Source organism: Triticum aestivum, chromosome 7D (assembly GCF_018294505.1).
Source record: "Triticum aestivum cultivar Chinese Spring chromosome 7D, IWGSC CS RefSeq v2.1, whole genome shotgun sequence".
In the NCBI taxonomy this organism is placed as follows: domain Eukaryota; kingdom Viridiplantae; phylum Streptophyta; class Magnoliopsida; order Poales; family Poaceae; genus Triticum; species Triticum aestivum.
Window position 1 is genome coordinate 268,848,859 of NC_057814.1, and position 20,860 is coordinate 268,869,718.

Consider the following 20,860-nt stretch of genomic DNA (forward strand, 5'->3'; position numbering starts at 1 on the left):
TAAGGTAAAGCAAACCTGAAAATTGCTAACTAGCATCCCCGGGCCCTACATGTTATCCTCACGAAAAAGGACATGACCTGGTTATATGTGTATTCTGCGATGTTACCGGAGTAAAATCAAAACAAAGAAAGTATGAAATGTATACACTAACACATATATACGCATGGTGATGAGAGAGTGTATTTTTAGTTAATTATCATTACAATTATCTGGGCTGAAGAGATGATGGCTCACAGAAAGCTAATCCACATCTTTGCAACTGATCCCTGATACAATCAAATTAAAATGTGACGCTTACATTGGCTCAGGGAAATTCATTCCGAGATCAAGCAGAAATGTTTTCATTCTCCGCCACGATGCTGTCAAGTAATGACTCGCATGCATCTTCCAGCAGGTCCAGTACCTGAAAATCATTGCCCAAAGAATGTTTAGAGCAAACCTTTTTTTTTCTAGAACTCGCAGGAGAGATCGGGATAGACCAAACTTGACATGGGAGGAGTCCATAAAGAGAGACCTAAAGAACTAGAATATCACCAAAGAACTAGCCATGGACAGACGTGCATGGAAGTTAGTCATCCACGTGTCAGAACCATGACTAGGTTTCGAGATTTTATGGGTTTCAACTCTAGCCTACCCCAACTTCTCTGGGACTGAAAGGCTTTGTTGTTGTTGTTGTTGTTGTTGTTGTTGCAGCTGCTGCTGCTAGAACACACAGGAGACCTGCATATCACTCCATTAAGAAAACCGCGTGATCCTGGCTAGCTTGTAAAATAATTACTGCACCTATATCTAAATGGTTTCAAGTAGGAACTTCTCATGGTGGCCATCTGCAAACTGAAGAAAGAAATGCCACAAGGAAATCAAGGAAGAGGGGCAAACAAATGTTTTTTATATTGGTCTCGCTTTCTTAATGTATTGAAATAAGCATCTTCACGCTTTACTATATTCAACTTACAAGTAGGTGCACATAATACCTGGATATTATGTCCAGTGCAGTAGCTTAAGCTGCATCTTCCTTTCAAAGATGATTCACTTAAATGTTCTTTAGACAGAATACCGCAATTTCATTAGAACCAAGGGGCGGCTAAATTGCTGGACAGGAAGTCCAGTACTTGATATATGCTGAAGGTGTGAATGCCAGCATGTTGGAGATGAGTTTGGCGGCTCATGGCAGTCAGCTGTCGACGCCACCCCACCATCACATAAAAAGGGCTCATCCTCGGTGACCATGCTCACTGTATGGTGGAACACATGGAAGCAGCTGAATGCTGCTGCTAGTCCGCCGCTCTGCTGCACACAGTCAGCACAGAGGCGCATTTGTGGGGCACATCAGGTGCGTCCTGGCTTCAGGTGTCACTAACACCAGAGCTTACTAGTAGCTTAGTGCTTATGTGTGGCACGTGAGTGTGTTGTAAGCGCCTATTTAATGGCCTGATAGTCAATATACCAAGTTTTTGTTGCAAACCCCGAGACATCATAACTACGGAGGATAACCAAAGATCAAAAGGTCTGGTTGAAAATTATATTGCTTCACCGGACCCAGGGAAATTGCCAAAGCATTTGACGATTGACACATTGGAATATAAAGAACTAGTAAATAAAATCCTAGATAGGAAGTGAGTCGGCCTCAAAATAAATGAGTTGTTTGTTGTAGAATATTACTTTCGTAGGACTTGAACTTAACTTGATTAGCTATATTGAATTTCTAGAAATACATAGACAGGCTCATGAACAGTACGGTCATTAGCCACTAAGATGGTGGTTTAACATAGGGGCTGTGCCTGACTAATGCTAGCTACTATGCTTATGTGCATTCATGCACATATCAAGGCTAATGCCAGTTGGGGATAATTATAAACTAAAAAGGGACTGAAAAATCAAGTGCAGACTCATGATACTGACGAGCAAGCGCATGGTGTCCTTGGCTCACCTTTTCAAATCCCTTAGCGCCTCCATAGTAAGGATCTGGAACTTCAGACTCCGTATGCCGCTTGCAATAGGAGCACATCAGCTTAACCTAGTAAGGATACCACAAACAAATCAATATGTGAATTTCGAGTCATGAATAACAGCATCACCAGATATATTGTGCTGACCACTTAAAACCCACAATGTTCGTCAGATAGTCAAATACAAGCAAAAGATAACCAACTTACTCCCTCCGTCCCAAAATAAGTGACTCAACTTTCTACTAACTTTGTACTAAAGTTAGTAGAAAGTTGAGTCACTTATTTTGGGACGGAGGGAGTACTTTGTAAAATAGCTAAGAAAAAAAGATCTAGGCAACACATCATGCGTTATCAGACAACTAAATTATCTATTGCCTAAACAATTTATCCAACATCTATGCGGCTATCCCCATTACAGAGCAAAGAGAGTGACTAGTAAACAAAATCTCAACTGTAGACATATTTAACCAGGCAAGCTCCTGGAAAAAAAATAAGCAAACATCATTGGGAGCAACAAGCATGCAAGGCATTGTTTAAATGAAATCAAGGCTAAGGGATTTCCAGAAATATCAAGTTGGTGATTAGCAGCGAAATAAATTATAATGTTCCCATTCATTCACTTTTTATATTACATTTAAAGAAAGAAGGTATGGACACACCATATCATCAATTCATTGTGGTCAAGGACTATAAACATTAACAGTACAAATGGCCATACAATTATGTAGATCAAGGATGGACATGCAAAATGTCAAGGTTGCACAATAAAAATAAAGCCTATAAACCTAACCTTCTTGGGCCCACTATCTAGGAGGGTCTCCTTGTGTTGCCATCTGTCAAATGAACTCAAAATGTCTTCTGCGTAATGGTCAAAATATAAGTGCATTAAGCGGCAATACATCAACAAAGGTCCTCAGGTTGTGAGACACAAATGAAGGGAGCTGAGAGATAACCATAATTTTGCCTGTCCATTGCAAGGATAAGATCAAAATTTCGGAAATCTGAGGGTTTGATAGGCCTGGATATTGAGGTCACCTCAATCCCCCGCTTCTTGGAAGTTGATATCATCCTTGAGTCGGCCTTATTTCCCTGGATTCATGTGATGCATCGTCAATTCTTATGCCGTCACTGAACTGATTGACTGTACACATGAGAAAGGTAACTAGGTAAGTGTAGAATATAACCTCATGATAACCTATGGTACCAGCAGAGTCTATCTGAAACTTGGACTCAAGTCCGCGCTTGCTGACGAGGTTCCGGAAGACGGCCTCAGCTGCAGGACTCCTACAAATGTTCCCTGAACATACATCATACATCAAGCACAGGAAATTAGATAATATAGTGCATGTATGCATAACAACTAAATGCTTTAAGCCAAAGTAAGGTGGTGTAATGAAACTATCTTCAATCGCACAAAGATAAACGATAGTTGATGTATGTACACTTATTAAGCATGCTCACGCACACATACTAACAAAATCAGAAAGCAAACATTAACATCTCTAACATAGAGACAAGATGAACCCCTAAAAAAAACATAGAGACAAGATGGAATCACATGATGTGATTGCACACTTGCACCTACCAAGTCGAGCGGTCGCCGCATGCTGTGACACCAAAATGATGAGAACAAGACAACAGGGAGACAAACTGAAACAAATGGGACGTCAGGACGGTAATCATGGAAACAAGAAATCCGATTCTCATGTGATGTGCACCCAGGCTCTTGTACACGCACGATGCGAACGCAGTACACGGATGCTCACACGCACAAGCATTCGTAAGCAGCGAGACCAGACGGGTATTCAAGCAAGCTACTCGAATCAGTTGGGGTGATGCGGACGCCCGCCCAGGGGTGGGGATTGAGTAGGGTTCGCGGGATTTACCGAGGCAGACGAAGAGGACAGCGAAGGGCTTCCGGCTGGCCTCGGCCGGCGCCGGAGTACTCGCCTCCACGGCCATCTCTTCCGCTTCTGCTTCCGCCGGCGACGCCACGAATAGGGGCCGCGGAGGGTTCGCGAAATGGTCGCGAGAGTGAATCTGGCGGAGACTCGTCACAGTGCGGCCGTGCACGTGGCGATTGGTGGCTGCCACAAGTGGATGAGTAGTGCGCCTCCTAACCGGGTCACGCGCTGTCGGGTTCGGAGCCAAGGACGAGTACGCGGCGGCGGTGGAGGTCGACGCGACGGTTGCAGCGACCATGGCCGGACGGCGAGCTAAGGTTCGTGGATTTGTGAAGCGAGTGAGCGAGTGGCTCGCGTCGCGCCGGCTCTCGTCTCGGCCGGTAGCGCTAGAGACAAGCGCGGTATGCGAAGCTTCTCTTCCTGTTTTTTTCTCTTTTTTTGCTTCCTCTTTTATCTTGCTTCCGCCGTTTTAAATATACTCTTCTCTTTTTAAACAGTACAAACAGTAGTATGAACTCGGGTCGGGTGAACAGTAAAATAAAAATAAAATAAATTTAAAACATTCTAAATTTTTTGGTGTGAAACATTGACAAATGTTTTGATAGCTTTAAAATTTTCATCACCATATGACATTTCATGAAAAATATGGCAAAAAAACATAATCGATGCTGCCATGTCTTTCACGAATATCGTTTCATGATGAAATTTCCCAAGCTATCAAAACATTTGTCAATATTTCATATAAAAAATCAGAATTTTTTATTTTTTTATTATTGTTGATTTTACTGTTCACCCAAACTCACGTGAGCTCGGATTAGAACAACCACTTTGGCACGTGCATATACATACTCCTATGAGCACATATGAGATACTGAGCCGGCGCAATATTTTGGGATTGACGAAGTCATCACGGACGCCTTCATAGTCACCGAGAACGTCTCCTCTCACTGAACGCACATCGCCAAAAGACCTAAAGTAAATTCCGAAAAATACGACCAGTAGTGCAAGTCTAGGACATGAACTCTAATGGCTTGATTCCACCCCAAGAACCTAACCATTTGAGCTAATCTTAGTTCGCTGCATTTGGAATAATAGTGAGTTTGCATGTGCTCTCATCCATTTTCATCATGTTCACTCTCTCTCCGAAAGCGCTCTCCTGCTCCCAAATGAAAATGCACCTAGGTGAACAGTACATTCCAGAAAATGGCAAAAATAACTGAAAATATTTTGAATTTTTTTTAGCAAACGTTCTTGAGTGTTCTTCCTACAAATAATTTTTCATGAAGATATCACATTCATAGAACTTTGGGTATAAAAAACAAAACATGAGGCCCAAAATGCTTCAAAGATGACCTTTTTAGAGTACTAATTTTGTTTGTTTGTTCTGTGCACATTAAATGTTATCTCTTAGCGAAACTGCATGGAATTAGAACATTTGTACATGTGTGTTGTGAAGACATAGATTTTCCAAATATATTTATTTTAGTCCGTATTCCTCGTCTTCTCTCTCGGTCCTCTTTGTCGTGGCCAATATTTTATGTCCATCAACTTCTCCAACACCAGTATTTTTATGTTCATGTCCTAGTGTTGTTCATGTGTTCATCATTATCCAAGATGAGGACGCACTACTCGCACTAGTCACCATAAGTTGAGGTTCATGTGGATCATCTATATCCTTGAATGTTGTTTTTCATGTGTCCCCCTTATCCTCGAGTGTCTAGTGTATACTCACCTACCACACAATTAACGCTAGATAATGGATGATGTACTGTAATATTGATTCAGTCTACTAAGCTACATACAATAGAGACTACTTCAACTAATCACACATAGACTGAATCTGACCGTTCAATTTACACCCACCTGCAAGAAGCATATTTAAAATTTGTGCCCTCCCCCCTCCCCCACCCCAACTAACTCGTATGGGGCTGCGTTTGATTCATAACTGTTAGAGTAGTCATTATGGTATACAACTTCTAGTCCAAGTCAGTTTTGTACCCCTACCCAAGTCGGTTTGTACCCTCTTATATACTCTTGTATGCCGCACCAAATCATCAATAAGCAACAGTTTTATTCAGCTTTCATGGTATCAGATACCGGTCCCAGGGTTTAGGGTATGGCTCCGCCAACGCCGCCGCCGCCCGGCTACTTCGAGCGCCGGGCCGCACTCATCGCCAAGGCTGCCAACGCCGCGGCCGCTTCTCTCTCGGCCCTCACCATAACTCCACAAAACTACCCTGCACCCATCCTCGCCGCACCAATATCTCTTGCTGACACAATCTCCGACGTCAGCCCCTACATCCCCATAGTTCTTGATCTCGCCGCCCACAACTACTATCATTGAAGACATCTCTTCGATCTCCACCTCGGCCGCTGCAACCTGCGCTCGCATGTCGCCGCCAACTTTCTTCCCCGCCCCGACGATCCGCAATGGTTGAAAGACGATCTCGCGATCGTCCAGTGGTTCTACACCCGCATCACCACCGAGATCTTCAACATGCTCGATCACGACGGCGCCACCGCTGCCAACATCTGGCACTCCCTCCGTCAGCTCTTCCAAAGCAACACCGACGCTCGGAAAAACGCTCTCCACACCGAGCTTCGCAATATGGTGCAAGGAGACGCCCCGGTGAACCTGTTCTGCCAGCGCGTTAAGACCATTGGTGATGAGCTCCGCGAACTCGGCGATACAGTTAGCGACTCACAGCTAATCAATATCGTCGTCGTCGGCCTCAGCGAAGACTTTGACAAGCAAGCCTCGTTCATACCGATGATACGGCCCCCTCCTACCTTCGCTGAAGTTCGTTCCTTGCTACAACTCGCGGCGGAAACACAAGCTCGCAAGGACTCTCGCCCCAAGGTCTTTCATGCTGCGGCTCGTCCTCCTCTGTCGTCTACACCAGCGCCGCCTTCCAGGCCGGCTCCTGCCGCCGGGCCGTCCGCATCGTCATCTGTTCAACCGCCCCCAGGCTGGCGTCCTAGTCCGAACTACCGCGGCAAAAACCCTATCTACAGGCCGCCGTCGACTCGTTCGGTTCCGCCTACGACATCACCAGCACCGAGTCCTGCACCACCCACCAGTGCTCCATCTGCGGTTGCATGGCGGCCTCCTCATGATCCTTGGACGGGGCTTGTTCAAGCATGGCCCATGCCCTGGTCCGCTCCGTCCACCCTCGGTGCTCCGCCGGCATACTCAGGTGCCTGGCAACCCGGCCTTCGGCCGCCTACTGGTGCTCCCGGGGTTCTCAACCCCCGACAGCCGGCCAATGCCTATCACGCCGCCCCGACGTATGCTCCTTATGGTCATTACAGCACCGACGGCGGCGCCTACTACACACCTCAGCCGGCCCTGCTCCCGACGCCACCCCCACCACAGCCGGCCAATGCCTACTACACTCCCCAGCCGGCCCTACTGCCTTCACCATCGTATCCGCCGGCACTGCTTCCGACGCCACCCTCACCTGCGACGCCGAGCTGGGATCAAGCTGCCTTTCTCCAGGCCATGAATAACTTTGCTGCACAAGGAAACTCAGGTACGGATTGGATCTTTGATTCAGGGGCCTCTAGTCATATGTCTGCATCTAGTAATTGGTTATCTTCTTGCACTAAATCTCCTTTCCCTTCCATTATCCTTGGAGATGGATCATCTATTCCTATATATTGTGTTGGTCAGGCTCAACTTCCCTCTTCCACCAAACCTCTTTTACTTCGCGATGTTCTAGTTGCACCCGCCCTCATTAAAAATCTTATCTCTGTTCGCCAATTTACTTGCGACAATCTAGTTTCGGCTGAATTTGACCCTTTTGGTTTATCTGTGAAGGATTACCTGACCAAGGCCGAGATCGCTCGCTTCAATAGCTCCGGTGATCTTTATTCTCTTAATGGAGTTCCTGCCGCCACCCCTCCAACATCCATGCTGGCCTCCGTCGATCTCTGGCATCGTCGCTTGGGCCATCCCAACCCCGCCGTCTTAGCTTCTATGCTTAGTGAATTTACCATACCATGTAATAGGGACTCTCATAATTCTGTGTTTTGCGAGTCTTGTCAATTAGGCAAACATGTGCGTCTTCCCTTTAGTTCCTCTAGTTCTTGTAGCACTTATCCCTTTGAATTAATACATTGTGATTTATGGACCTCTCCCATTGCAAGTGTTTCGGGTTTTAAATACTACCTTGTTATCCTAGATGATTTCACCCACTTTGTCTGGACTTTTCCTCTACGCAACAAATCCGAGGTCCATTCTCTTTTCCTTAATTTTCAACGCTATGTGTCTGTTCACTTCTTCCTCCCAATTCGCTTTATCCAATGTGACAATGGTCGCGAGTTTGATAACATTAAAAATCGTACTTTCTTCTTACAACATGGCATCCTGCTTAGGTTCTCATGTCCCTACACCTCCCCTCAAAATGGTAAAGCAGAACGCTCTCTTCGCACCCTCAATGATATAGTTCGCACTCTCCTCATTCAATCATCTATGCCTCCCAAGTTTTGGGCTGAAGCCCTACACATGGCCACCTTCCTTCTAAATATTCGACCTTCTAAAACTAAACCCAACACTACTCCCTATTATTCCCTCTTTCTTTCCCACCCCGACTACTCCGCGGTTCGTGTTTTCGGCTGTCTCTGTTTTCCCAATGCCTACGCCACTTCTGCAAATAAATTGTCACCACGCTCTATCCCATGTGCTTTTCTCGGCTTCTCTGACGAGCACAAAGGCTATCGCTGTCTCGACCTTCACACCGGACACGTTCATGTCTCTCGTCATGTCACGTTTGCTGAGCACATTTTTCCTTTCTCACAACGCACTACTACACCATCCAACACCCCTAGCTCCGCAAACACCCCCTCTCCCCGTCCTTTCCAACTATATACTCCCCTACCTGCCGAACACAACTTATCACCACCACCATTAACACCCACCATAGCCAATCCCAACCATACACTCACCCCACCCGAGACGTCCCCAACACCCCGACCCCTGCTCCCTCCCCAACACCCCCGGCCCCTACTCCCACTCCACCACCCAGCCCTGCTCCCACTCCACCACCCAGCCCTACTCCTTCGTCCGACTCTTCCGCTGCGCCGGACTCACCAGTACCCACCTTACCCCCTCGTGCTATTCCTACAGCAGCCCCGATTAATGATCATCGCATGCGTACTAGGGCCAAATCAGGATTTCATCAACCCCAAGACCGCCTAAACCTTCATACCTCCGTATCTCTCACTTCTCTTCCAAAGAATTACAAAACTGCTCTACTTGATCCCAATTGGGCCGCTGCCATGCAAGAAGAATATAATGCTTTACTTCAAAACAACACCTGGCAACTTGTTCCTCGTCCTCCCAATACAAATATTGTTTCTGGCAAATGGATTTTTCGCCAAAAGTTCCACTCCGATGGGAGCCTCTCACGATATAAAGCCAGGTGGGTTTGTCGTGGCTTTTCTCAGCAACAAGGAATTGATTACGAAGAAACCTTCTCTCCTGTTGTTAAACCTAGCACCATTCGCACCGTTCTTAGTGTTGTTGTCTCCTCTTCATGGCCCATTCACCAACTTGATGTTAAAAATGCTTTCCTCCATGGTTCCCTTCAAGAAACTGTCTACTGCCAGCAACCTCTGGGTTTTGAAAATCCATCCTTTCCAACTCATGTATGTCTTCTTCAGAAATCTCTCTACGGTCTTAAACAGGCCCCACGAGCTTGGTTTCAACGCTTCTCCTCCTTCATTCAAACAATAGGCTTCACTCCATCTCTCTCCGACACCTCTCTTTTTGTGTATCATCAAACTTCTGACACTGCCTATTTACTTCTCTATGTAGATGATATCATTCTTACCGCCTCCTCTCAAAAGTTCTTAGATCATATTGTCTCTCTTCTTAGATCTGAATTTTCTATGACTGACCTAGGACTCCTTCATCATTTCTTAGGCATTGCTGTTGTTCGAGATTCCTCCAGCCTTTTTCTTTCCCAACGCCAGTATATTCTTGATCTTCTTAATCGTGCTGGTATGCTTGACTGTCAATCATCTCGCACTCCTGTCGATACTAGTTTTAAACTTTCGGCTACCGGTGAACCCTTTTCCGATCCTACTCTCTATCGTAGCCTAACAGGTGCTCTCCAATATCTCACCATTACTCGTCCTGAAATCTCTTTTGCTGTTCAACAAGCATGTCTCTATATGCATGATCCCCGGGTTCCTCACTATAATCATGTTAAACGCATTCTTCGGTATTTAAAAGGAACTCTCAATCATGGTCTCCACCTCAATAATTCTTCTCCAAACTCGCTTACCGCATACTCTGATGCAGACTGGGCTGGTTGTCCTGACACTCGAAGGTCCACTTCCGGTTTTTGTGTTTTTCTTGGTAACAATTTGATTTCTTGGTCTTCGAAAAGACAGGTTACAGTCTCACGTTCGTCGGCCGAGGCTGAGTATCGCGCTGTGGCACATGCCGTTGCAGATACAATCTGGATTCGGCAGTTACTCTCCGAGCTACACAGGCCTATTGAGCAGGCCACTATTGTCTACTGTGACAACATATCAGCAGTCTACATGACCAGCAATCCAGTTCAACACCGACGCACAAAGCATATTGAGATTGATATTCATTTTGTTCGTGAAAAGGTTGCTCTTGGTCAAGTTCGGGTGCTTCATGTTCCCTCTACGGCTCAGTTTGCTGACATTTTCACCAAGGCACTGCCTACTAAGCCGTTTCAAGATATCTGTTTCAGTCTCAACGTCGTCGAGCCTGCCGTTGATACTGCGGGGGGATGTTAGAGTAGTCATTATGGTATACGACTTCTAGTCCAAGTCAGTTTTATACCCCTACCCCAAGTCGGTTTGTACCCTCTTATATACTCTTGTATGCCGCGCCAAATCATCAATAAGCAACAGTTTTATTCAGCTTTCAATAACAAGAAAAAAATTCTAAATGACATGTAGGTCATCAAGCCATCTAGTAGCTATTTAAATTCAACAGATATGCGAATGCATGGGCATGTACAATGGTGATATCTTAATCTTAATGCTTAAGCGGAGGAAACAGAAACCAACGGAATGACTTTGCTTCTCTCTTTTTATTTTATTTTTAAAGACAACAGCAACAACTTTATTAATTAGAAACAATGGTTACATCGTCTATAAGAACAGGTACATTATTTTTTATAAGCTCCTCGAATCAATCCCTTGTCACGAAACATTTCGCTAACCTAGCAAGTTCACAAGCCATAAAGTAGCAATCATCAAAAACTATTGCTGCCACTCCGCAGAATGTCCACCGTTCTTCATTATATTAATGATTTCCATGTTAACAGAGTTAATAACGAGACGATTGCAGCCTATCTTTTGTGCCAACAATAAGCCAAACCTAAGCGCCAACACTTTCTTTGTCAGTACATCAACACACCGATCAATCTTCGAATTTCGGCCAACAATGAATTTTCCTTTGTCATCCTTGAGTACAGCATCAACTGCACCCCTAAGCAGATTATGATCAAAGGAAGTATCCACATTTAGCTTAAGAAACCCCATAGAAGGTCAACTCCATCCTCCATTTCTCCTAGTTGCATTAGGGGAATGGGCATTTACATAGTTTGCCGTTATAGTACGAATTTCCATCGAGGTTTGAGACACCTCTTGAAATTTCCCTCATGAACCAGCTTGCGTCTATCAAACCATAAATACCAAGCGGTTATGGGCGAGTTTGGTTGTCTGCATAGAGCCCAACCAATCCCGCGCGATGCAGCATCTTTTTAAAGGTGGGCCGTTTGATTGCACGCATATACTGTTGGGCCTGCATAGCACGGTTCTTAAAGCACCCCTGCGCCTGGCTCAATGGAAACGGACGAATGGGCAGTTTCTCAGGAGCCAGACCCGAGCGATGCTCTCGATGGCTCGCTGGAGATGTGTTTAGACTTCATCACTCTTCCCTTTCCTCTTTCTGGGTCAACCCACTCTTCCCTTTCTCCTCCCTCTGGATCTCGTCGGCGCTGCGAGGACGCCTGGCTCGCCTTGTGCTGCATGGGGCGCCGGCGCTAGGGCGCATCCCGCCAGTCCACGGCGGTGCCCTTGATGCCATGACCGGCGTGCTTGTGCGGCCAAGTGGATGCGACCTGATTAGGCGCGAGCAAGGAGGACGGACAGGCAGAGGAGACACAGTACGAGGCTCACCTTGCTCCCGCCGCCGCCGTCGGCCTCGGCCGCGAGGGCCGGGAGCGGCCAGACTGCAGGGAGTCGTCGGGGTCACGGGTAGTACGAGGTGGCTGCAGAGCCGCAGCCGCATCGGCCGATCGCCGTTCCTGAACGCCTCGGCGCTCATCAGCCTCTTCGGCACCCACGGCTTCAACGTGCAGGACATGGTGGCGCTCTCCGGCAGACACACCCTGGGCGTGGCGCACTGCCCGTCGTTCACGCCCCGCCTCAAGTTCGAGGCGGCCACGCTGGACGCCGGATTCGCGTCGTCGCTGGTGGCCACGTGCAGCAATGGCAGGGACTCGGCGACGGCGACTTCGACCGGACGAGCACGACGTTCGACGGCGTCTACTTCAAGGAGCTGCAGCAGCGGAGGGGCCTGCTGAGCTCGGACCAGACGTTGTTCGAGTCGCCGGAGATGCAGCGGCTTGTGAACATGTTCGTCATGAACCAAGAGCGCCATGACCGTGTCCGCGATCTCCTCGGCGCGGTTGGCGTCGACGAGGCCGAGCTCCGCGGCCGCTGCGACGTCCGTGGCGCGGTCAGGGGATTCCAAGCAGAGCAGCAGCTTCCACGGCCAGAACCAGCGCTGCGCGGCGCGCGGGAGGAAGGCCAGCGAGGTGAGGAGCACGGCCGCGGCGGCCTCGACGTGGCTCGAGGAGAGTGCGGAGCCGCGCCGGCTAGCGCATCCCGCTCAACCGAGGGGGTTCTCGAGGTAGTTGAGCGTCATCACCGGTTAAGGACATGATGGGCAGAGGAAGCTCCGGCGCACTCGACGTGTTCGACGAAATGAGATGCCAAACCTGGTGGGTGTTAAGCCTTGTTGTTAATTCCTAATCATATGCATGTATGCAACCAAACGCCGAATGAAAAATGCATCTCAATGACAAGATCCCTAATGCAGGCAACCAATCAACTGGTCATCTCAATTTTTTACCCTGTTTTTCCTTACCCAGACCCTGCTTAGTGTGGCTCGTTTTTGCTCTCCTGGCTAGGCCCGGTGAAGAAACTAACCAAACACGCCCTATAATGATCAGTTCACGTGCATTCTGAAAGCCCATTATAGATAGTTCTTGATCTCGCATGTGGAGTAATAATTGAAGGACTGCCTCTCCCACACAATCAACAGTACAAGCTTTCTTAACCTCTTTTGCCTTCTGACACAACACATAAACAACACGTGTTTTGCATCCTCTTGGCCTTCTCTTAATTATAAGAGATGATCTCTTAGCAACAATTCTCTCACCATATTTTTAGGAATTAGATATAAGATTAAGAGACCACCTATTGTACATCATCTTTTTTATCATCTCTACAGCACGTCCCAAGATTAAGATAAGATTGTCTTACCAATCTCTGTACATGCTCTACCAGACAAAGTAGCATGCATACAAATTTACGAATTTAAAGAGTACTCATGTCCCAAAAATTCACGTCCCCTCAGATTATCACTACATAGTTCTGACACGACAATGTTGTAAAGAGTGTAATGTGATCACATGCAAATCACCATGTCTGGACGGATGGGCAAGACAATAGACAACCGCATGATGCTGCGTTCCACAATATAAAGCATTTATGAACTTCATCAACTCTTCTGTAAGAAGTATGTTGGTACCATCAGGTATCAACTGGCAAAAAATATTTGAAAATAACTGCTCCTTGGAGAAATGCTTTTGCAGCAGAGGAAGAAAACAAAAGAGATTGTACCCAAGGTATGATGGGAGACAACCCCAGTAGCAAAAATATACAACGGAAGTCATTATTTCGATCGCTTCTGCTTAAAGCCTCAACGTTGCAATAAAAAGAAGAAACAATGGTCATCAGTTGACGACGTCCAGGACCAGCTTGCGGGACTTGAGGACGGACCACCTCATGCGACGGTAGTATGCGGCTTGGAGAAGAGCAAGTGACAGTAGGAAGATCCATTTGACACCCATCTAGAAGAAAAAAATGATGTAGGTATTAGGCACATCAGAAATGGACAACTAAAAGGGTTTGTAACTTTTACATGAGTGAAATGTCAGGTAGTTACCAGTTTCCTCTCTTCCATTTCAGGCTCAGCAGCCCACGACAAGAATGACACAACATCCTTGCCCATCTGCGATAGAAATTTAATGCTTCGGTGTTAGCACAATAAGACAACAATTTACGCATTAAGGGCTCAACAAAGGTTTAAACAACATGCCTGAGCTTCAGTTGCAGGAGTACCATCTTCATACTCAATAGCTCCATCCATAAGCATCTTAGGCATGGCTATGGCACCACCAGGGAAGTAGGGATTGTAATGCAGACCCTCACGAATCTACAATTTAATCAGTCAGAATAAGTTTACTAATGCCAAAAGAGTCTATTAGCAGCCTGTTGCTAACTATTACAACAGAGGAGAAATTACAAAAAAAGGAGTAAACAGTACGAAAATTTACAGGTTTACAACAATTATTATAGTTAGCAGCCTCTTGCTAGATGATAAATAAAAGAAGCTTTTTCAGTAAGTGTATAAAGTACTGCAACCATCATAGAATATTCAGCAGAAACAATAAACATTGGCAGGGAAGGTAAATAAGTCTTCTCAGGCTAGCCAAAAATCCTAATTGTGGAATGTATTCGTGTGTTATGTCTTCTCAGGCTAGCCAAAAATCCTAATTGTGGAATGTATTCGTGTGTTGGTGTGAAATGTATCCATATGATTGCATACCATGTGCCTTAGCAACTTATTAATGCAGGTACTGAGAGAGAATACAGAAAGAAAGTACAAACCTAAGCTACACGATGGAGCCAAAAGGCATACAGGAGGCTTACCTGAACACCAGCAGGTGGGTCATGGTAACCAGTAAGAAGAGCAAACACGTAGTTCTGGCCATCGTGCCTTGCCTGAGCTCATATGAATCAAACACAGTAAGTTAAAAGTTTGGGATGAAAGATTACACCACTGCAATGCAAAGAGATGGGCAATTGTTACCTTCGTGATAAGGCTGAGATCTGGGGGATATGCCCCACCATTTGCAAATCGGGCTGCTTGTTCATTTGGATAAGGCTGCGGGAAGCGATCACTCAGCTTGCCAGGACGTGTGAACATTTCACCCTCATCATTAGGACCATCAACCACTTCAATTTCAGCAGCCATTGCCTTAGTTTCCTCCTCAGTATAGGCCACCCCAACCAAATCACGGTATGAAATCAATGACATGGAGTGACAAGATGCACACACTTGCTGGTAAACTTGATGTCCACGGCGGATTCTGCTCATAGATTTTATTTGTATAAGGCGTTACAGTTCAAAATGAATGCCCCAACTTTTTTTCACTATCTTACTGGGAAAATACATTAGGACAGCCGATATTTTGTTCATAATATTAATCTTAATGTGACACACTAAACACATAGCTACATCTACAAAATAAAAGAAGCACAAATGGGCGACTTACGATGCATGATCATATGAGCTAAGGATGCCAGCATGCGGCCAGGGGTACTCTGCAGCCGCCAAACCGTGCTCAGCTTCATCTGCAGATGCTATCGTACCAAAACTTAAAAGACCAGAAGCACCAACTCCAAGAAGAGCCAATGCTCTCAGTCCAGCAGAGGACTCTTCATGCTTTCCCCGAAATGAAGAAAGCAGAGATGAGCCCTGGAAAAAATATTATAATGTTAGAACGAGCAGTCGTAGCGCGTAAATAGTAGTATTAAGTATTAACTAGATGATGGCTTGACCCAACCGAAAGTCCGGCATTGAGAACTATCCATTCTACTTTACACGAAAAGGTAATCCTGCCAAACGTTTAACCCTCACCCAAAAAAAACATGCAGCATTTGAGCAATAACTGGTTTCTCTACAGAAAAAAACAAAATACAGACTAAGCATGCCAAGGATTTATTCCCAGCATATGGAACAGTAATGTGATAACTTCAGTACAACCGTGGAAACTAATAAAACAAACAATAACGGGGCTAGATACTGGACTAGTTTTCCAATAGAATGCATACCAAAGCGGGAGTTCTGAGAAAGCACTTACAGAAGACTGGCTCTGAAGAGTTTTCCTCAGAAGCTGGTTAATGCCCCTGCCGGCAGCCATTCAGGGCTCTGCGTCAAAGATTACAAGCTGTGTTATAGAAACAAGTTGGACTCGTGTGATATCACAAAAGCAACAGACAATAGATGCAAACTTGCCAGCGATAAATTGAATAATTGTGATTGCATTTACATTATCCAAGCCATCATATTGGAGAGGATTGGAAGAAAATCGTGGCACAAAGTACAAACCCAATAATCACAAGGATATGTTGCAACGTCAAGCCCAAATCTCGAAATAAAATTCTGGGCAGTTACTTCAGATTAGAAACTAACAAATCTCAACAGATATTAGATCATACACTGGACCAGGCTTGGCAGTAAAGTATGATGATCTCCACACGAAATGAACGGGGGGAAAACAGGACTGTAACGACCCTAAATGGATCAGATTCACCGAAGTGTGGCGGGTGCCAATTCCATATCTACAGTTCGCAAGCAGTAACACCAATCCCCTGGGAGATCTAAACCGAGACGCGCTATTGGTAACGGTACGACTACGGCGCGACAGCCCGAATGTATCAGATTCGCAGAGGAAACGCCGCGATCTATCTACGCGCTCGATTACCACTCACCCCCGAGACGTTGACCGGATCGCCCGTGCGCAACCGCGCGACGACCGGAGCAGATCACCAGATCGGGCTAATATATTGCTGAAACGGGAGGGACGGGTAGAAAGCAGTGAAGGGCATAGCACAGTTACCGATTGGTAGCGGGCTTGACACGGCGAGGCGGGGCTCCGACGAGCGGCGGCGCGGGGGGTGGGGAGCGTGTGGGAGGGAGGTGGATGGAGGCGCAGGCTTTGTGGCGATGTGAGGGACGCGATGAGAGTGAGGAGGCTTTGGGGGGCATGACGCTGACACGCGGGCCCCGAGGATCTCGTATGGGCCGTTTGCCTCGGGTAGTCAGGTTGAGCCGAACCTGGCCATCTGGGCGGGCCGTGCCGTCCCGGCCCAAAGGCCTGAGGTCGCGGATCGGTCCCGCACATTGTGTGTTGAAAAGAGCGAAAAGGGGCATTTCTAACGCTACCGGGCGGAGTAAAGTTAGCCAAGTACTCCCTCCGTCCGAAAATACATGTCATTAAAATGGACAAAAAAAGATGTATCTAAAACTAAAATACATCTAAATACATTCCTTTTTATTCATTCTGGTGATAAATATTTTCGGACGGAGGGAGTAAATTTTTACTTCACCAACGACGCACCTAGCCGATCTTCTATAGATAGATTTGGGGTCATAGCTACATGAACTTCAAGCACTATACAATATATATTTTAAAAACATTCAAATTAAAACATGTACATAACATGAAGTTTCATCATCGAGTTTTTAAATTAAAACATGCAAAGTTCCCAAAACACATCGCTTCAAACACAATGATTGATCCAAAATCACCACAAACATAATATGTATATGTTGTGGATTGAGCCAACCAATGGCATGCACCACCGTCCCCTCGGTCACCACCACTCAAACGAGTTCGTCGGCGAAGAAATTAACGCCACCATCCTCTCGGCCACCATCAACACCACCTCGGCCACTACATCACCGCCATCACCCCCTCGGCCATCAAAATAAATCAACACCACCACCTCGGCCACCACGATCACCACCATAACCGCCACCACCCCCTCAACTTAATGGCTTTAAAGAAAACGCTGCCAGGGAGACAACCCGAAAGTTTTAGAGAGTCATTTTAGTCTGTTGTGTGCTTTTATAAAGTTTAAAAACAAAAAGTATAGAGGAGAATCTAAAACTTTTTCAAAAAGAAAAGTGAAAGTGAGAGAGACGAGCATTGTTAATGTGGGAGCTAGCCTTGAACTTTGTTCATGCCCATGAAAACTTTGTGAACCTTGATTACATTAAAAAATTAAAAAAATATCCCTTTGTACAAATCCGTTGTATTATAAAAATAATGTGCCAAGATTTGCCTTTAGGATGATTAGATTGCTTGTTTGGTATGTGCGGTGCAAAAACAGAAACTTTGGCTGTAGTCCGTGAATTTACATTTTTTGTGGAACGTCAAAAGTTTCTGAAATTTTTACACAGTACTGTTGTGCAAATATTTCATTTTTCCTAATTTTTCAGAATTTTTAGTATGGGCAAAGTCTAAATTACTACAGACTGTCCTGTTTTTGGCAGATTCTGATGCATTCTTTTGCTTGTTTTGATGGAACTATGGAGTGTATTGATGGTATAAGCCATGGAGAAGTTATAATATCGTATTTTTAATGCAAAAATAAAATATGAATGGGTTTGCAACAATACTTAAAGTAGTGATTTGCCTTATTATACTAACGAATCTCGTGAAGGTTTTTGTTAAGTTTTGTGTGGATGAAGTGTCGAGGATCGAGGACGTCTTGATATGAGGAGAAGGAGGAGAGACAAGAGTTCAAGCTTGGGGATGATCAAGGAACTCCAAGTAAATATTCAAGGAGACTCAAGCGTATAGGCTTGGGATGCCCCGGAAGGCATCCCATCTTTCTTCAACAAGTACCGGTATGTTTTGGTTTTTGTTTTGCTCACGTGATATGTGTAAATCTTGGAGCGTCGTGTGCTTTTTATTTTTATTTTAATAATGCAGCATGTTGGTATGAGATAGTCCTTAGTTGATTTATAGAATGCTCTATGCACTTCACTTATATCTTTTGAGTATGACTTTATAGAATACTTCATGTGCTTCACTTATATCATTTGAAGTTTTGGATTGCCTATTTCTCTACATATAGAAAACCACTATTTGTAGAATGCTCTTTTGCTTCACTTATATTTATTAGAGCATGGTCTTTTGTAGAAAAATTATACTCTCTTGCTTCACTTATATCTATATAGAGAGTCAACGGGAATTGGTCATTTGCATGGTTAGTCATAAAATCCTACATAAAACTTATGGATAACTGAATATGATATGTTTGATTCCTTGCAATAGTTTTGTGATATAGAGATGATAATATGTGGGAGGTACTAGTGAACAGTTGTGTTTAGTAAGAATATTGGTGTTAAGGTTTGTGATTTCCGAAGCATGCACGTATAGTCTCTCGTTATGCTAAAAAGTTGGAGCATGATTTATTATTGATTGTCTTCCTTATGAGTGGCGGTCGGGGACGAGCAATGGTCTTTTCCTACCAATCTATCCCCCTTGGGGCATGCATAGTAGTACTTTGCTTCGAAGGCTAATAAACTTTTGTGATAAGTATGTGAGTTCTGTATGACTAATGTGAGTCTAGGAATTATACACACTCTTACATTTCCGCAATTTGCTAGCCTCTACGGTACCGTGCATTGCCTTTCTCACCTTGAGACGTGGTGCAAACTTCGCCGGTGCATCCAAATCCCGTGATATGATACACTCCGTCACACGTAAGCCTCATCATATCTTCCTCAAAACAGCCACCATACCTACCTATTATGGCATTTTCATAGCCATTCCGAGATATATTGCCATGCAACTTTCATCATCATTATATACATGACTTGAGCATTCATTGTCATATTGCTTTGCATGATCGTAAGATAGCTAGCATGATATTTTCACGGCTTGTCCATTTTTTGATATCTTTGCTACGCTAGATCATTGCACATCCTGGTACACTGCCAGAGGCATTCATATAGAGTCATGCTTTGTTCTAGGTATCGAGTTGTAATATTGAGTTGTAAGTAAATAGAAGTGTGATGATCATCATTATTCATTATTAGAGCATGTCCCTGTGAGGAAAGGATGATGGAAACTATGATTCCCCCACAAGTAGGGATGAGACTCCGGACAAAAAGAAAAAAAAAAGAAAAAAAGAAGAAGAAAAAGGTGAGGCCAAAAAGGGCCCAAGAGAAAAGGAAAAAAAGAAAAAAATGAGAGAAAAAGAGAGAAGGGGAATGCAAATTCCACACTTGTGCTTCAAAGTAGCACCATGTATTTCATGTAGAGAGTCTCCTATGTAGTCACTTTCATATACTTGTGGGAATTTTTCATTATAAAACTTGGCTTGTATATTCCATGATGGGCTTCCTCAAATGCCCGAGGTCTTCGTGAGCAAGCAAGTTGGATGCACACCCACTTAGTTTTCATGCTGAGCTTTCATACACTTATAGCTCTTAGTGCATCCGTTGCATGGCAATCCCTACTCCTCGCATTGATATCAATTGATGGGCATCTCCATAACCCGTTGATTAGCCGCGTTGATGTGAGACTTTCTTACCTTTTTGGCTTCTCTATGTTTACCCCTATCATCATACTCTATTCCACCCATAGTGTTGTGTCCATGGCTTGCGCTCATGTATTGCGTGGGGGTTGAAAAGCTGAAGCGCGTTAAAAAGTATGAACCAATTGCTCAACTTGTCATCAGGGCCGTGCATGAAAAATACTTTGTGTTAAGAAGATGGAGCATGACAAGACTATATGATTTTGTAGGGATAGCGTTCTTTAGCATTGATATTTGGAAAACATGATTGTTTGATGGGATGCCTGAGTATTAATGTCTTTATGTCAAATTATAGACTATTGCTTTAAATCACTCGTGTCTTAATATTCATGCCATGATTAGATATATGATCAAGATTATGCTAGGTAGCATTCCACATCATTTTTTTATCATTTGCCTACTCAAGGACGATTGGGAATTAAGCTTGGGATGCTGATACATCTCTGTCGTATCTATAATTTTGTATTGTTCCATGCCAATATTATACAACTTTTATATACTTTTGGCAACATTTTATATTATTTTTAGGACTAACATATTGATCCAGTG

General features: G+C 44.8%; 2 protein-coding genes across 2 annotated transcripts; both read right to left on the reverse strand.

The window, feature by feature from the left end:
* Nucleotides 1-122: 122 nt before the first annotated feature.
* On the reverse strand, nt 123-4,263 carry LOC123165740 (putative low molecular weight protein-tyrosine-phosphatase slr0328). The gene is made up of 6 exons (XM_044583460.1): nt 3,836-4,263; nt 3,134-3,246; nt 2,903-3,038; nt 2,740-2,807; nt 1,931-2,017; nt 123-403 (listed from the first exon to the last, which is right to left on the reverse strand). Exons 1-6 carry the CDS (start codon nt 4,149-4,151, stop codon nt 326-328), a joined length of 798 nt encoding a protein of 265 aa, XP_044439395.1. The 5' UTR covers nt 4,152-4,263; the 3' UTR covers nt 123-325.
* Nucleotides 4,264-13,579: 9,316 nt separating this feature from the next.
* LOC123164546 (cytochrome c1-2, heme protein, mitochondrial) lies at nt 13,580-16,984 on the reverse strand. The gene is made up of 8 exons (XM_044582066.1): nt 16,819-16,984; nt 16,060-16,127; nt 15,472-15,674; nt 15,006-15,285; nt 14,846-14,917; nt 14,232-14,348; nt 14,079-14,144; nt 13,580-13,983 (listed from the first exon to the last, which is right to left on the reverse strand). Exons 2-8 carry the CDS (start codon nt 16,117-16,119, stop codon nt 13,867-13,869), a joined length of 915 nt encoding a protein of 304 aa, XP_044438001.1. The 5' UTR covers nt 16,120-16,127; nt 16,819-16,984; the 3' UTR covers nt 13,580-13,866.
* Between the last annotated feature and the right edge of the window lie 3,876 nt (nt 16,985-20,860).

Bases quoted from the DNA above. Each gene is read 5' to 3' on its own strand.
- LOC123164546 (XM_044582066.1), bottom strand. From the start codon at position 16,119: ATGGCTGCCGGCAGGGGCATTAACCAGCTTCTGAGGAAAACTCTTCAG. The intron at 14,145-14,231 runs GCATGTTGTTTA...TTTCTATCGCAG, and splicing joins CTCCTGCAACTGAAGCTCAG to ATGGGCAAGGATGTTGTGTC. The intron at 13,984-14,078 runs GTAACTACCTGA...TTTTTCTTCTAG, and splicing joins AAATGGAAGAGAGGAAACTG to ATGGGTGTCAAATGGATCTT.
- LOC123165740 (XM_044583460.1), bottom strand. From the start codon at position 4,151: ATGGTCGCTGCAACCGTCGCGTCGACCTCCACCGCCGCCGCGTACTCG. The intron at 2,808-2,902 runs GTTATCTCTCAG...ACCATTACGCAG, and splicing joins AATGGACAGGCAAAATTATG to AAGACATTTTGAGTTCATTT. The intron at 2,018-2,739 runs GTTAGGTTTATA...TATCCTTACTAG, and splicing joins TAGATAGTGGGCCCAAGAAG to GTTAAGCTGATGTGCTCCTA.